General features: G+C 38.9%; 1 protein-coding gene across 2 annotated transcripts; it reads left to right on the top strand.

The window, feature by feature from the left end:
• Nucleotides 1-358: 358 nt before the first annotated feature.
• dpydb (dihydropyrimidine dehydrogenase b) lies at nt 359-16,298 on the top strand. Of its 2 annotated transcripts, XM_026314234.2 has the most exons (25): nt 359-731; nt 1,910-2,020; nt 2,162-2,244; nt 2,914-3,001; nt 3,524-3,685; nt 3,930-4,126; nt 4,701-4,782; nt 5,076-5,163; nt 5,429-5,536; nt 6,512-6,681; nt 6,758-6,968; nt 7,277-7,461; nt 8,034-8,249; nt 9,128-9,292; nt 9,363-9,431; nt 9,575-9,658; nt 12,587-12,707; nt 12,813-12,932; nt 13,267-13,409; nt 14,289-14,343; nt 14,608-14,729; nt 14,944-15,093; nt 15,216-15,278; nt 15,550-15,627; nt 15,735-16,298. In XM_026314234.2, the coding sequence occupies exons 1-25, from the start codon at nt 699-701 to the stop codon at nt 15,897-15,899; spliced, it is 3,069 nt and encodes a 1,022-aa protein (XP_026170019.1). In that variant the 5' UTR covers nt 359-698; the 3' UTR covers nt 15,900-16,298. The 2 variants fall into 2 exon arrangements, with proteins under 2 accessions (XP_026170019.1, XP_026170020.1); XM_026314235.2 differs by lacking the exon at nt 3,524-3,685.
• Nucleotides 16,299-17,510: the final 1,212 nt, after the last annotated feature.

Below are 17,510 nucleotides of genomic sequence, written 5' to 3'. Positions count from 1 at the left end.
TTATTTTCAATGCCAAAACTTAAAGACATCGAATTGGCTCCATATTTACCCTCCGTAGGAGACTGCTCTGACGGCCCCTGACCTCTTCTGAGGTTAGCTTTGATCTGGCGCTGTCCACAAATCCTTTTTTGTTTTGAGTTGACATTTGAACACTTTTTTCTTTATAGACACTTTACTGTTGCAGTAAGCAGTCTTTTTTTTAACCGTATTTCTGCCTTACATTTGTAGAGCTACGCAGTAAACTTCCATACTCTTAGACGTCCCCTACACAGATGCCCCACCACCCGTCCCTGCGGATGGACTGAAGGCTGACGCAGGTCCGTCAGGCGACCAATCACTGAACAGGATCAACTTCCTTCTTCTTTTAGGTAACCGTTTCATTGGTGTTATTGTAAATTGGTCACTGTTTGGATATTCATGATATTTCCACACTTGGTACAAGAGTCTGCATTAAGTGTCGTTGAACGTGGACTTATTTAAAGTTTGGCGTCACCACTGTGTAGCTAACTGAGCGACTGGCGTAATGTAACATAATCTCGCGAGTGCTTGAGCTTGAATTTGATAATAGTTGTTGTCAGGCTGAGGTCAGTGCTGGTAAGAGGAGTGACAGACAAGGCGGTGACAGACTTAACAAAACCTGATCCTGAGCTACAGGAGACCTGCAGAGACCACTGAGACTGTTTCCCTCGGTCAGAAGCATGATGCTGAGCAAAGATCTGCCAGACATTGAGGTAGGACATTGATGCTATAGATAACAGTGTATTTATACACCGTATATTTACATTTATAACGTACGTTTTACGTTTTGGAATTAGATGTTAACCTTTCCTTTTTCCTGTATAGTTACAGTTGCAGGTATACAGATATATGCGAGACTTGATTGAAGCTTAAAAACCTGAAAAAAAATCGTAAAATATCTTAAAATCCTGTCAGGTTTGGAAGCGTCCCACTTAAGATGTTCTGTTAATTATACTTCATCATGTAATCACAACATCCTTTCTCCTAATTATTACATATGAAGTACTGATTACTGATAGTCTTTGCTGCAAACTCACTAATATGGATAGATTTCAACAAAACGATCTTGCTGACAACAGCTACGAAGGCCAAGATCATAGGTGTTTTCTGACAAACGCTGCTCTTCCACTTGTTGCAGCAGTAAGAGTTAAAAGCACAGGCATTTCATCCATCCATCCATTATCTATACCCACTTATTCCTAACTAATGTCACGGGGATCTGCTGGAGCCTCACTCTTTTCATGTAGGCCAAATATGGTTCTATGATATTATGTAACAGGTCACATGTACCATGTGTATCAAACTGCAGAGAAGCACTGGTGCGTGGACTTGCAGAGATGGAGCAATACTTTAAGCCGATGTCATAAACTATGCAACAACAATATTCAGAGCATATAGTTGCAGAGAAATGTACCATTATATAAAGGTTTTAATTGAGAAAACTGAAGGGACCTGAATTATTAACGCAGCTTATACAGGACAAAACAGCACAGCAGTCAGTCTTAAAGTAGCCATGAACTCTGAGAGCATAGGGGTTTCTTAGATATTCAGGATTGTCTGCTGCAGCACATTATAAGTGCCCAATTCCTGAATTTCCCCTGGGGATTAATACAGTTTATCTTATTTTTTCCTAAGTATGGGACATACAGTAAATTATTACCTCATATCTGTTCTTATGTATCCGACAGGTCACATAATCTCAGTGCACTGACCGTGCAGCTCATCATTATCTTATCACCTTGACCCCAACCACCCACACAAGCATATTACCTAGAATGTTCCATAGGGACCTGCCATTGCAGACTGCTCTGTGATCCTTCATACTCTCCAGTATTAAGCGTCCTGTATCTTATCACTGACGTATTGGTCTATTTCACTGCATTTGTTCCAGAGCATCCTGGCTCTGAATCCCAGAGTGAAGAGCCATGCTGAGCTCATACCCACAGCAACGAAGAAGAAAGAAAAAAAGCACTGGAAGAGAAACCCTGAAAAGAACTGTGGTGTAAGATATAAGATGCACCACACACACCACAAAAACTTTGATTGCATGGTTCAGTCAGTAGCATTTTTTCCTCTGTTTTGTTTGAGGTGTTCTTTATTACTGCCTTCATCATTCCTTTACCGCCACTCTTCTTTATTTTAGTCGTGTGTTAAGTTAGAGAACAACTTTGATGATATCAAACACTCAACACTGAGCGAGCGTGGAGCTCTCCGAGAAGCGCTGAGGTGAGAATACAGTAAATGATTTGGCTAGTTTTTCAGATGCAAAGTGCCTTGTGTCAGACTCACAATCCAGAAACTTATTTGCTTACATTTTGCATCCTAAAGATTAAACACAACGAGAAGCTGTCTTGTCCTTCTCAGACCAATTGTGCATCTGTTGGCCTGCACCACCTAAAGGACAACAAAGTTCTGTTGTTCAGAATTGCAGATGAAGGCACAATGACATTGCCTCCTACAATCAAAGAAAGTACTAGCTGCTACAGTTTGATTGGACAGATTCGATTTTACACAGAAATGAAAAGGTTCCCAGACATTGAGAATCCTAGTAATTTTGGTTATGTCCTAACATAGTGTAAAGTGTCACAACAAAACCAAGATAATGAACATGGTAAACATTACACCTGTTAGACATCAAAATTAGCACTTAGCTCAAAGGTTGCAGTCTTGTAGAATGTTTTTATTTCTCATTACTCTAACAGTGATCATCTCTTTTAAATTTATAGGATTTTTTTTTTTTTTTACTTTGATGATTTCTGTCAAAAACCACCCTGTAAGCTAATACTAAAACATTTTTACAACCTGTTTTTGTATATTGTTGGACTAGTCTGATTTCAAACAAAGATTTTTCATCAACATAAGATGGTTAAACTGTCAAATAAAATCTGTGTTTAGATGTCTAAAATGTGCTGATGCTCCATGTCAGAAGAGCTGCCCGACCAATCTGGACATCAAGTCATTTGTCACAAGTATTTCTAATAAGGTATTATAAAATACACACAGTCAGTTGCATACATGCACACAGCTCATATTGACTGATAGTATGATGATGTAGAAGGATACTTTAGATGAATGTCATGGCCATTTTCACACCATAAAAACAGAGGATTTAGACCCATCTCTTGTATAGCATTGTTAGACTTTATTAAGACTTAAGAATGACACACGCATAACAAGAACAATGCCTTCCAGAGTGCACACTCTCTGGGTCTCTCATCTTTATACTGTAGCCACATTTTTTTCTTTCTCAGATCCCAGCACTCAGTGTTTAATTCTCTTTCCTGGTGAATGTGAACAACATGGAGCTGCTGCCGTTGTAACACATGCAGATGCATTTTGCTTATTATCCTGCTGACACTGCACTTCTCAACTAACTCTCTGAAGGGTGCACTTTGCTTTGTTTGGTTAAGGAACATAGATACAACTATCCACCACAAGAAGAAGTAATAAGATCATAATAGGTAACACAGTCGTGGTATATTAAGTGTGTATATGCCTGTACCAGAACTACTATGGGGCAGCGCGGGCCATCCTGTCTGACAACCCCCTGGGTTTGACCTGTGGAATGGTTTGTCCCACATCAGACCTGTGTGTAGGAGGCTGCAATCTGTATGCATCAGAGGAAGGACCTATTAACATCGGAGGGTTACAGCAGTTTGCTACTGAGGTGCTGTATTTATATTAACTGCCACATCATCTGTATTAAACATTAATAAAAGGTTATTCAATTTTATTTAAAAACCAGAGTTGTGGAAGGTCAGTTAAACCCAGTTACAGTTACGTGACCTTTGTATTTATTTATATGCCCATATATGAGGCTATTATTGCGTTTACATATAACCATGGTCCAAAAAACGTTTACTTTACAAAATGCATACAAATACAAAGCTGGTGTGTGTGTGTATTCACAGGTGTTCAGTAAGATGGGCATTCCTCAAATAAGGAACCCTGAGCTGCCACCAGCCAATGAGATGCCAGAGTCTTACCACAGTCCTATTGCTCTGATTGGCTGTGGCCCTGCGTCAATCAGCTGTGCTTCCTTCCTGGCTCGTCTTGGATATAGTAATATTACTATATTTGAGAGACAGAAGTACATTGGAGGACTTAGGTAGCATATAATTTTGTTTGCACCAGACATCGTATCCCATCAAACATTATAAAGTATGATATTATTGATGATTATGTCATACAGTATGATATCAATCATATCAGTGTATCAAAGAAATTTTAAAAGTAAATATATTTATTGTTGTGTTTAAACATAATGATTAAAACAATGTGGTTAGGATGCTGTAAATAATCATCAACCACAGTTCATAAGCGAATCCTTAACAACAAAAATAATACCGTTAGTCTTAAATCTTAGGTGTGTAAATGTCATCTGACTATTTAATTACATGACAACTAAACAGTCTTTTGAATCACAAGATCATTTGGGCATTGGTTGACATCAATGACGGAGGCAAGGCCACAATGACAAGCACAAAATACAGGCTTGTAGCAAAGATCAATTTGAGAAGTAAGAGAGTGACAGAGATGGAAGCGGTTGACAATGTTGAGAAGATGCACAGGATCACTCCTAAAACCCTGAAACCTCTTTAATGTATTTGCATGGTGGAACATCAAGATGGTAAGAGGAGAGATATGTAAGGAAATTCAAAATTATATGCTCTTCCATGCAGCACATCGGAAATTCCCCAGTTCCGGCTCCCTTATGAGGTGGTCCAGTTTGAAATAGAACTGATGAAAGACCTGGGAGTGAAGGTATGTGCATGTTGTTGGTAGACTATAAACTTTGTTATATTTAGCCTTAAGCATGGGCTAGATGGAAAATTTTCAAATTCACTAGTAAATGCTCAACACTATTTTCTTACCTAATGATCTCTAGTATGATTTATTTCATGTTCACGTTATGTGAAAATAAAAGAAAACTACTGACAATATATTTACACTGTAATTTATTGAATATTGGATATCCTCAAATTAAGTAGTACTGCATTAAGAGTTTTCTGATCATTAGCATCCTTATGCATTTGAGTATTTGTTTATGTGCACAGGTGGTGTGTGAGAAGGGTCTAGGTGTCAATGGAATGACTCTGACATCTCTGAAAGAGGAAGGATTTAAGTCTGTCTTCATTGGAATTGGTAAGTGCCACTGGGAAATAATTTCCAAAACCAGCTTCACTTTTGGATTCATGAACGTGCATTATCAAGTTTATTCAGTGAGGATTTACACATTTTAATCCATGATTTCACATATTACATAAGCATGGTTTTCTACATTTGTAATTTTTTTGTAACAACACTTCTGTAATGGGTTTTTTGAATTTTCGGTCTGCTCCCCTAACAGTCAGACGTGTTGGTGTTTTCCGCTGTGCTACTGTGTGTGTGTTTGCACGTCTGTTTCCAGGTCTCCCTCAGGCCAACAGATCTACAATCTTTCAGGGTTTAACCATGGATCAAGGCTTCTTTACTTCTAAAGACTTTCTGCCAATGGTGGCCTCAGCCAGCAAGAAAGGTATGAGAGAAGTCAAACTGAAATCACCCTTTAGAAAGCCAGTCAGATAAGCTGTAAATTCTAATATTCAACAATACTCTTGTTCAGTAGTTAAATACTGACATGTTCAAAAGTGGGTGGTGATCCAGTCCCCTGGTCTTGATGGCACATTAATATCTTGCATATCCATTCAATTTTGCACTTTTCTATCCACAAGGTAGATGCTACTGAGTTTCTCTCAAAGATGGGAATGTTTGGAAATATCTGAACTCCTAAACCTTCTAAGTCACACCTTCTTTCCACTGACACAGTGGTTTTTTACTAACAAACCTGCACAGTAACAAAATCTCGGTATACTAACACATACAAAAGATTGATATATTAAGCGCAGTGTGTAAAATGTGAAAGATTTAGCAGCATCTCCCTGGCACATTTCCAGGGGCAAGGGAGAGCATGGTAGGCCAGTACCTTAGAAACAAAATAGCCAGTGTTAGAGCCAGCGGTGGTTTGTCTGTTCTGGGCCACTGTAGAAGCCTGGATGATCAACATGGCTGCCTCTGTGAAAGGAGACCTGCTCCCTATGTAGATTTAAAGGCTCATTCTAAGATTAAGAAAATGCAACAGTTGGTATTTTCTAGTGATTACACATTGATGACAACATATTTATGAACAGTATATTCCATTTTTGTTAATAGATCACTCAAATATTATACATTTAAATTTATGCTAACAGTTGTTTTATGATATAATATAATATAATATAATAATAATATAATATCATATAATCACATACTAACAAATTCAACTGTTATTTGTATTATGTTTTGGCTCAAGATAACTATAGCACACACACAACCTCAAGCTCACCCACCTAATTGGTATTAATAAGAAAATCTAATAGTAAGTTCCTATTTAATAATTTTTAAGTGGTGAAATATGAACTTTCAAAACATCTTTTAGTCACATTTCAGTGTCACTCTGTGTCACTCTGTCTAGGTATGTGTGAGTGTCACCTTTCTCTGCCAGAGTTAAGAGGCGTAGTGATAGTCTTGGGGGCCGGTGACACTGCATTTGACTGTGCCACCTCCGCTCTTCGCTGTGGAGCGAAGAGAGTGTATGTCTGCTTCAGGAAGGGATTCACTAACATCAGGGCTGTTCCAGAAGAGGTATGGATGTGGAAAAGACAGTCTGACAGACAAGGATAAACTGAGAATTACTGAAAGCATGTGTTTTTTCTGTCAGATGGAGTTGGCTAGGGAAGAGCAGTGTGAATTCCTGCCTTTTCTGTCTCCTCGTGAGATCATAATGAAGAATGGACAGGTTGCCGGGTTACAGTTCTGTCGTACTGAGCAGACCGAGGAAGGTGATTGGCTGGAAGATGAGGACCAAGTTGTCAGACTGAAGGCTGATTACATTATCAGTGCCTTTGGTTCAATGCTTAACGAGCCACAAGGTAATTTACACATCCTCTGACACCAACTGTTCAACCCTCTGGTTTTCCTATAACTAAGCACATTTTTATATTGAATATTGGAAGATGTTATTATATGGAATCAACCGGTATTCTTGGTTTGACAGATTAGAAAAGGTCTTAGGAAATATTGTTAGGTAAAGAAATATTGTTAGGTAAATAAATTCATTCTGTGACTTTCCAGATTTGTTGGAGTTGTCTGGTTGATGGAGTTGTTGTGAATACTGACCATGAATGGGGCAGTGTCATGTTTCATATGATAACCTGATCCATATGTTGTCTGTTGGTAGTGACTAAGGCCATGGCCCCTGTGAAGCTGACCCACTGGGGAACCCCAGAGGTGAACACAGACACCATGCAGACCAGTGAGCCCTGGGTGTTTGCAGGAGGAGACATAGTTGGTCTGGCAAACACTACAGTTGAATCAGTGAATGACGGCAAGCAGGCATCATGGCATATTCACAGATACATACAGGTAAATCTACCAGGATATTCTCTGCTTCAAGCCATCACTGTATTTTAAAATGAAGAGCTCTGATCTTGTTCAGTTGGCAACAGTGATTTGTAATTTATTCTTAAGAAGTCCTAACATGAAAAGCTACAATCTGCAATTTCATGACTGAATTAACACATATGTGTATTATAGTATGCACCATACCATTCCGTGTTTAAATTCTGTGTGTGTGTGTCTGGTATTTGTTGTGTTGTTCTGTGGTATGGTCATTTGGTGTAGGATCTGTAATTTTTAAGTTACACCAAATTATTCTCTAGATCATTTTTTCTTTTTGTTTGAACTGTCATGTGAATGTAATGTCATTTATCAACTGACTGTTACATTTGAGATTCGTCACAGGGGCACATGAATGCAATACACAAAATCATCACACTTAATGATTAAAATACTACTACTAATTGGATTTGGCTTGTGAATACAAAATCACATCCAAGAGTATGTCATGATGTGTTCAGTTCAGGCCTAACTAGACACAGTGGAACATTAGAGATGTGATTAAAATATTCACCCACCCTCCTCCCCTGCTTTTGTAGTCCCTGCACGGACAGACAGTGGACTCTGTCCCAAAGCTGCCATTGTTCTACAGTGCTATAGATCAGGTGGACATCAGCGTCGAAGTTTGTGGAATAAAGTTTCCCAACCCATTTGGCCTGGCCTCAGCTCCTCCCACCACTAGCACGGCTATGATTAGAAGAGCTTTTGAACAAGGATGGGGCTTTGCTTTGACCAAAACATTTGCACTGGATAAGGTACACACACACAACACACACACACAAACTTGTTTTTATATCTCATGGGGACATTGCATTGACTTACATTCAGTTCCTGGAGTCTTGCCCTAACCTTAACTATAACCACCACCTGACTAATCACAACCCTTACCCAAACCTGAACCTAACTTTAACCTCACCCTATCTTTAAACCAAGTTGTCTTTTTAAAATTCAGTGAGTTACATGGTTAGGACAAATCTTTGGTCCCCATGTGAAAGCCGTCAGAGTCCCCACGTCACTTTGTAAACAAGTTTTAGTCCCCACAATATAGCAAAAACCTGGTATACACACACATACACACAAAGTGCAGAAAAATCACACAAAAAGCCGAAAGTATATTTTGCAAAAGACCTAGCCCTACAAATATTAACAAGGTGGACAGTTTAGGGTCCAGCCAGGAGCACAAACTACACAAACAGCTGAATCAAGATATCTCTAATTTCTAAATGAACAAATTCTCAACATTATCACCTCTATGAGGAAAGAATTTGACTGGGGGATATAGCGCGGTGGCTGCGGTTCACCTGGTCATCCACTAACCAAAGGGTCAGTTGTTTGAAATATGGCTCCTCTGGTCCAAAAGCTGAAGTGTCCTTGGGAAAAGCACTGAACCTCAAGTTGCTCTCAATGGCTGTTCCATATGGCTGTATGAGTGTATGAATGACTGTGTGCATGAATGTATGAATGGGCAAGTAGTGTAAAGGGCTTTGACTTAAGTATTTGCACTTCTATAGATACTTGGAACTCTGTAAGATACTATCTAATCTCTAATTTAAAAAATCTGAAACTAGATGATCTGGATAACTGTTTGTCATGGTGCATGTCCTGTCATCTGAATGGACCTGTCTCTCTGCAGGACCTGGTGACCAATGTGTCTCCTCGTATTGTACGTGGAACCATCTCTGGTCATGTGTATGGACCAGGTCAGAGCTCCTTCCTAAACATTGAGCTCATCAGTGAGAAGACAGCAGCCTATTGGTGTCAGTCAGTTGCTGAGCTGAAGAAGGATTTCCCCAATAATGTAAGTATCTGCTATGTGCGGGCCAAGAAGCTGGCGAGCATTCGAAACTGAACCTCTTTTTGTCTGTCAGGTGGTGATCTCCAGTATAATGTGTAGTTACAACAAGGAAGACTGGACAGAACTAGCCAAGATGGCAGAGGTGAGAACAAACACAATCCAGTAACATCATCACTAGTCACACAATGTATAACTGTGGTGTAATTGTTATATTACAGTTTGTGCAGTACCTACAAAGTACTGTTTGGTTTAGGGGGGTGTAAAAGAGAAAAATGTTGTGTTTAGCAATCAGGAGCAGATGCATTGGAGCTGAATCTGTCTTGTCCTCATGGGATGGGAGAAAGGGGCATGGGACTGGCCTGTGGACAGGTACACAAATACACATACACCATTAAACTCACAAAAATAGGCAAAAAAGTTTTTTTTTTTTTTTTTAAGTTCAATTCAATTCAGTTCATTTGTATAGCACCAAATCACAATTCAATCATCTCAAGGCACTTTACAAAAAAGAAAAACCCAACAAATCCCTTATGAGCAACACTTGGTGACAGTGGAGAGGAAAATCTCCCTTTAACAGAAGAAAAAACCTCCAGCAGAACCGGGCTCAGTTTGGGCGGGCATCTGCCTCGACCGGTTGAGGTGAGTGGATAGAGCAGAGAGAAAAGAACAGCAACAATAAACAACAAACAGACACTGCAGGTTGGTGGGGCCAGTAACTGCACATCAGCGATATACAGCTCCAGGACCAGGGTAGGGTAGGGGAGCTCAGTGCACCGATGGTCCTCGGGCAGTCTAGGCCTATAGCAGCATAACTAAGGGATGGTTCAGGGTTGCCTGAGGCCAGCCCTAACTATATGCTTTGTCAAAGAGGAAGGTTTTAAGTCTAGCCTTAAAAGTACAGAGAGTGTCTGCCTCCTGAACCCAGGCTGGGAGCTGGTTCCACAGGAGAGGAGCTTGATAGCTGAAGGCTCTGCCTCCCATTCTGCTTTTGGAAACTCTGGGAACTACAAGTAGACCTGCACTCTGAGAGCGAAGTGGTCTATTGGGATAATATGGTACTATGAGGTCTTTAAGGTATGAAGGAGCTTGATCATGAAGGGATTTGTATGTGAGAAGAAGGATTTTAAATTCTATTCTGGATTTTACAGGGAGCCAATGAAGAGAAGCTAATATAGGAGAAATATGATCTCTCTTGCTAGTTCCTGTCAGGACTCTGGCTGCAGCATTCTGGATTAACTGGATGCTTTTTATGAAGATACTGGGACATCCAGATAGTAATGACTTATAGTAATCTAGCCTTGAGGTAGCAAATGTATGAACTAGTTTTTCTGCATCATTTTGAGACAGGTTGTTCCTAATTTTGGCAATGTTGCACAGGTGAAAGAAGGCAGTTCTAGAGATTTGTTTTATGTGTGAGTTAAAGGACATGTCCTGGGCAAAAATAACTCCAAGGTTTTTCACAGTAGTGCTGGAGGCCAGGGCTATGCCATCTAAAGTAGGTATAATTTTAGAAAAGTTATTTCTGAGGTTTTTAGGCCCAAATATAATAAATTCTGTTTTCTCTGAATTTAAAAGTAGAAAGTTACTGGTCATCCAGGCCTTTATGTCAGTTAGACACGCTTGAAGTCTGGTTAACTGGTTTGTGTTAACAAGTTTCATAGATAGATACAGCTGAGTGTCATCTGCATAGCAGTGGTAATTAATAGAGTACTTCGTAATAACATAGCTTAGAGGAAGCATGTACAGGGTGAACAGAATCGGTCCTAGCACAGAGCCTTGTGGAACTCCATAACTAACTTTTGTTCGTGTGGAAGGTTCATCATGAACATGAACAAATTGGAATCTGTCCGATAAATAAGATTGGAACCATTTTATTGCTGTTCCTCTGATAGCAGTCACATGCTCCAGTCTCTGTAATAAGATGCTGTGGTCGATCATAGGTCTAGCAGGACAAGTATAGAAACAAGTCCATTATCTGAGGCTAAGAAAAGAGCGTTGGTGACTTTTAACAGTGCTGTCTCTGTACTATGATGTGCTCTAAATCCTGATTGAAAATCTTCAAATTGTTCATTCCTGTGTAAGTGGTCTGATAGCTGCTTAGCAACAGCTTTTTCTAGGATTTTAGAAATAAATGGCAGGTTGGATATTGGTCTATAATTAGCCAAGACTCCTGGATCAAGACTAGGCTTTTTGAGTAAGGGTTTGATTACTGCAATCTTAAAGGCCTGTGGTACGTAGCCTGATACTAGAGATAAATTTACCAAGTCTAATAAAGATGAGCCAACTAGAGGCAGGGTGTCTTTAAGCAGTCTAGTCGGGATGGGGTCCAAGAGACATGTTGACGATTTAGATGAAGCAGCTGCTGACGTGAATTCAGAGCGATCTATGGGAGAAACGCAGTCTAAACATAACTGAGGTCTTACAGATGTTTCGAGAGCTACTGTAGTAGAAGATTGGAAAGACTAAAGAGTGTTTTTCCAGGCTAGATAAAATTCTTCTAAATTTGTGGAACGCCACTTCCTTTCCGGTCTTTATGATGCCTGCTTTAAGGTACGAATATGTAAATTATACCATGGGGCTAGTCTTCTCTGATTCACTAACTTCTTTTTCAGAGGGGCCACAGTATCAAGCGTTTCACACAGTGAGGCTACAGCACTGTCAACAACATGATCAATTTGGTAGGGAGTAGGATTGAGGCAGCTGCCCTCCACTGTGTTGGCACATGACATAGATGTAAATAAAGATGGAATCATTTTCTTAAATTTATTAACATTATTGTCAGATAAACATCTGTTGTAATGGAATTTTCTTCCAAATGCTGCATGATCCATCAACTTAAATTCAAAAGTAATGATCTGACAAAATAGGATTATGGGGAGAAACTATTAAATGTTCAACTTCGATGCAAGAACAAGAACAAGGGTGTGATTGAAACAGTGGGTGGGTTTATTAACATTTTGAGTGAAACCAATTGAATCTAATATAGAATTAAATGCAGTGCTGAGACTGTTATTTTCAACATCTACATGAATGTTAAAATCTCCCGCTATAATGACTTTATCTGAACTTTATCTGAACTAAGCACTAAAAAGACGAAAGAGACCTGATATTTAATAATCCATATCTGACTGTTCTGTTTTTCTGTTCAATAAGAGGAGTGGTCTTTATTTTTATTAGATTTTTATGAATAACTCCTTTCGTGTTAACTTCTGATTTATATAAATTTGATGTTCGAGGGGTTGTTTTGTTTTGTTTTGTTTTGTTTTGATTTTTGTTTTTTTTTTTTTTGGACATCAGGACCCAGTGCTGGTGCGTAACATCTGTCGGTGGGTGCGTGCAGCCATTTCCATTCCATTCTTTGCCAAACTGACACCAAATGTTACCAATATTATTGACATTGCAAAGGCTGCTCATGAAGGTAAACACATGTCATTTCATGGAGATGATTCAAGGTTGACAAGGTATGTATGTAAAAATATCTAGCTCACATGTTGTTTATTGTTACTGTTGTGCTATTTTGTAGGGGGAGCAGATGGAGTCACAGCCACCAACACAGTCTCAGGTATGATGGGACTGAAGGCAGATGGCTCCCCCTGGCCGAGTGTTGGAATTAGCAAACGCACCACTTACGGAGGGGTGTCTGGTAAAGACACACACAAACATACAAGCACATGCACAATCCTTGCAATGGCTGAAGATTAAAAGCTCCATAAAGGCAGTTTTTCGTACCATTTAATTATAGGTAAAATTTGATCCAAATAAATTTTTTAAAAAATTAAAAATTTTTGACCCAAAGATAAACTGTGATCAAAAGAAAGAACCAAACAGTATTGACATTAAGAGGTTTAGGAGGTCTAGGTACACTTCCAGGTGTAGACTTTGTAGTCAAAACAAAAATATTTTGTTATTATTCTAAAAATGAATAATTTACAATGACACATTGAGCTGGCTGCACTGAGCAATACTAATTTGTGCAGGTAATGCCATCAGACCCATCGCTCTCAGAGCAGTATCGGCCATTGCCAAAGCAATTCCTGGCTTCCCTATTCTTGCCACTGGTGGTATTGACTCAGCAGAGGCTGGACTACAGTTTCTCCAAGCTGGGGCATCAGTGTTACAGGTGACAATTACATTGCTGTTGTTATTAATAACCAGAAACTGCAGTAAATCTTGTGTATCAGGTCAATCTTGGGCTGTCATTAAAAATCAGATGTCTGTCCATGTTTGTTTGTTAAATAAAGCATTTGTGTTTGGATTAAAGGAAATAATATACATTATTAGTTGTTAGAAAACCCAGTTACATTATTTTAATTAATTTTTTTAATTTTATTTTATTGTATTCATTCGTCCATCCATTTTCTGTCACTTATCTGGAGCTGAGTCACAGTGGCAGAAGGTTAAACAAGTAATCCCTATATCCCTCTCTCCAGCAACCTTTTCCAGCAGCTCGGGAATCCTGGCCAGATAGTAAATATAATATCTGCTCTGGGTCTACAATGGGTTCTCCTGCCATTTAGACATGACCAGGAAACATCTTGATCAGATGTTTCAGGGAGGGGAGTTTCCTTTATTTTTGTATTCACAATTTGATCCATATTTGTTGCTTTTCAGAACAGAGACAAGAGACACTACAATGATTCATAAGGTTCATAATGTCCCTCAATCCTGAGAATAAAGTCACAGAAGAACTGTGAAGGTTTAGCAGAGGGCACTATGTTATTAACTGTGATCGGGTTTTTAAACTGAAAAACAAAACAAAGTTTCCCTTTAATGCCAGCTACTGTGGGTAACTGACGTGTATGGAGTTTTCGATACATTAAAATTGGTTTAGAAAGTTGGTTCATTGAATACAGCAGTTTCAGCAATATAAACAGTGACAATTTGTAGTCCGTCAAAAAATATACTTTATTGTTAAATTTGTCTTTACACAATTTTAATGATTTAAAAATAATAAAATCTACATTTTTGAATTATGTTCTTGTTTGTCTGATCACCACAGGTATGCAGTGCAGTTCAGAACCAGGACTTCACAGTGATTGATGATTACTGTGTCGGTATGCAACTGTTTCTGTATTTTGCCATCAAAGTCATCTAGCATATCTGAACCTTATATACTGTATAATGCTACTCACTCACCTGAGAACTTTAATATTCTTACATTTTTTTGAAGCTCTGAAGTGTACACTTTGTATGCTCTCAAACCTCCTGAACTAACCACCAATCTGAAAATGGTCTAGCTTATCCATGTCCATATCCTGCATAGTTTTCTCTGAAATACTGTATATAATAATAAGATAAAGGTAAATGTATGTGTTCAGGTCTGAAAGCCTTGTTGTATTTGAAGAGCCTGGAGCTGAAAGACTGGGACGGTCAGTCTCCTCCAACAGAGAGACACCAGAAAGGAAAGCCAGTTCCCAGACTGGAAGACCTGGTTGGAAAGGTATTCCTACTTACTAGCGATATTTCTTGTTGCTACTACTGCTATTAACACCACGACTCTATAGAAATGGTAAATCCATGACAGGTCGATTGACTGTTTGGCCTTAGAAGAGACACCACCCATCCACTGTATTATTACTTAACCTGTAACAATTTTTAACTAGCACAACTGTTTACTTGAATGTGCGCGCGTGTGTGTGTGTGTTTGTGTGTAGAGCCTGCCTAGCTTTGGTTCGTACCTCCAGCAGAAGACTGAAGCCATTGCAAAATACAAAAAAGAGCTTAGAGATGCTGGTAAAATTGATGTGATGGAAGCCAACAGGCCTCTGGTCAGAACACCCACAAAACCTGTACCTGCTGTCAAGGTGTGACACACACATTCACACACGGCCTAATAATCAGATGCTTTGTTATGCTTTGTTCTGTGAAATATATTTTTACCCAAGTAAATATGTGGTTGTGTGTGTGGTGATGGGTGTGTTTGAAGGATGTGATAGCCAGAGCATTGCAGTACATTGGAGCATACCAGGACCTTAACAATATGGAACAGGTATGCAAGTTTCTTTCATATACTGCAGTTGTTTTAAATTCTGTGGATAATTTCACAGTATACAGTAGATAAAGCCAGTTTTTAAGTCAGCATGTACATTTGTGCCACACCACTTTTTAATTTGTCTTTCTGCATGACCGCATGCTCCAGCATTTTTATATTCACACAGTACAGATCAGATGACTCATTAGTCATATTGAAGGTCACATATAATTACTTAACCCTAAAATGATTATACATGTATATTGATGACACTTCCCTGTGTCTTCAGGTCCAGGTTGTAATAGATGAAGAGATGTGCATCAACTGTGGTAAATGTTACATGACCTGCAATGACTCTGGATACCAGGTATATCAGTGTGTCTCTGAAATAAATATAGTTGCTTCTTGCCTTTAACATTTGTCATTTTTCTTATTTGCCTCATTCATACTCATTCACACTTGTCATCCTCGCAGGCCATAATGTTCGATCCAGAGACCCACCTTCCCTTTGTGACCAACAGCTGTACAGGTTGCACTCTGTGTCTCAGCGTCTGTCCAATCATAGACTGCATCAAAACACTTCCCAGGACAACACCTTATAAACCAATAAGGGGTGTACCTACTAGTCCAGTCTGCTAAAAGAAAATGTAACAATGGAGATCATATAATATAGAGTTTGGTGTCAAGTAGGGACATCCCAATCAGTGTCCTGCTTTGGTGTTGATTTCACACATACAGAGCTGTAGAGAGATAGGTAAGAGAAGGAGGGTTGATCTCAGCCTCACAGTTTACAACTATTCTACTAATTATCATATAGATAGCTAATTAGACTCAACCCTTATTAATTAATCTGACACATGACAAAACCACACTGTTGTGAACATTGTTTCCTATTATGGATTTGATTTAGATGTTGTGAAACATTTAAATCTGATAGAAACTTCCATCTGTCCATCCATCCATCATCTACACCTGCTTATTTCTAACCAGGGTCACAGGGATCTGATGGAGCCTATCCCAGCTCTCTTTGGGTGAAAGGCAGGGGTACACCCTGGACAGGTCACCAGTCCATCACAGGGCCACATAGAGACAAACAACCTCACACACTCACACTCACTCCTATGGGCAATTTAGAGTCACCAATCAACCTGACATACATGTTTTTGGACTGTGGGAGGAAACCAGAGTACCTGGAGAAAACCCACACAAGCACAGGGAGAACATGCAGACTCCACACAGAAAGGTTCCTGATGGGTTTCAAACCAGGAACCTTCTTGCAACCCATTATGTTTATCTTCTTCAGAGAGGAGGATGATGGAGGTTTGTAGGACTTTAAGAAGCTGGCACCAATAATAGCAATGTATAAGGAGGCAGCCAGCCTTAATGTCAAAGTTTTAAAGTTTCATAATAGGGGTGTTAACATAAATTTGCCTTTTTTTTTTTTACTGTAGTTCACACTCACAGTACTTTGCTAATTGTGGATTTTGTTTTACTGTTAACCCTCTGTGATCACTTTGTATTTGATATGATAGCCTATTTAAAAATATATACATCAACTGTATATTATATGTATTAGGGAAATTCATAATGGACTATGTCATTTATATTGCTTTGATTTCTGCCAACCATGTAATGTGTTAATCATACTGTATAATGCATTTCATTTTTTATGTTTAAGTCTTAGTCAGTGCCTATGAGTGGATGTGAATTATAGGTTGAGAATATGAAGCAGGATGTTCATGTAACAGGCACTATTCTTTTGTGTCTGGCCATAACCATTCCCTGTGTGTGTATGTATAGTGTCAGACTGCAATATGTTTGTGTCACCTAATTAGTTACCCTTTAATTGATGCCTGAAATGATAATCACAGACTTGTCTGTTTCTTCGAAACATAATGAACCATTTTACTTTGTATAATCTGTAAATCAGCCTGTTTTTTAAGCTATGATAATAGAAATTACATGTATTACATTACATGTTCAGTATTGCATCTAATCAATGAATAACATTTTTTGCAGCTAATATTAATAGATAATTTTTTTATGAAATGATTTTAGACATTAGACTGCAGGTCTGATTGGTAAAGGAAGCATTAAAAACTTTGTACAGAAAGATGTTTCTTGTCAAATTTGGTAACCTCCAATGTGAATCTGTATCATGGATAATCTAAGAGTGGAGAAATCTGTTTGAGTTAAATACTGGTTTCTATCAGGCTGAAAGTCTACTTGCATCAGATTTTGACTTGAGAT

This window comes from Mastacembelus armatus, chromosome 17, assembly GCF_900324485.2.
Source record: "Mastacembelus armatus chromosome 17, fMasArm1.2, whole genome shotgun sequence".
Lineage (NCBI taxonomy): Eukaryota > Metazoa > Chordata > Actinopteri > Synbranchiformes > Mastacembelidae > Mastacembelus > Mastacembelus armatus.
The sequence above is the reverse complement of the archived record's forward strand: the minus strand, read 5'-3'. Positions and strand labels throughout refer to the sequence as shown.

What these genes read in the sequence shown, in the direction of transcription:
- dpydb (XM_026314234.2), top strand. Translation starts at nt 699, where the DNA reads ATGATGCTGAGCAAAGATCTGCCAGACATTGAG. An exon ending in ATATTCACAGATACATACAG is followed by an intron (nt 7,462 to 8,033) that starts GTAAATCTACCA and finishes CTGCTTTTGTAG; the next exon opens with TCCCTGCACGGACAGACAGT. An exon ending in TGGAAGACCTGGTTGGAAAG is followed by an intron (nt 14,730 to 14,943) that starts GTATTCCTACTT and finishes GTTTGTGTGTAG; the next exon opens with AGCCTGCCTAGCTTTGGTTC.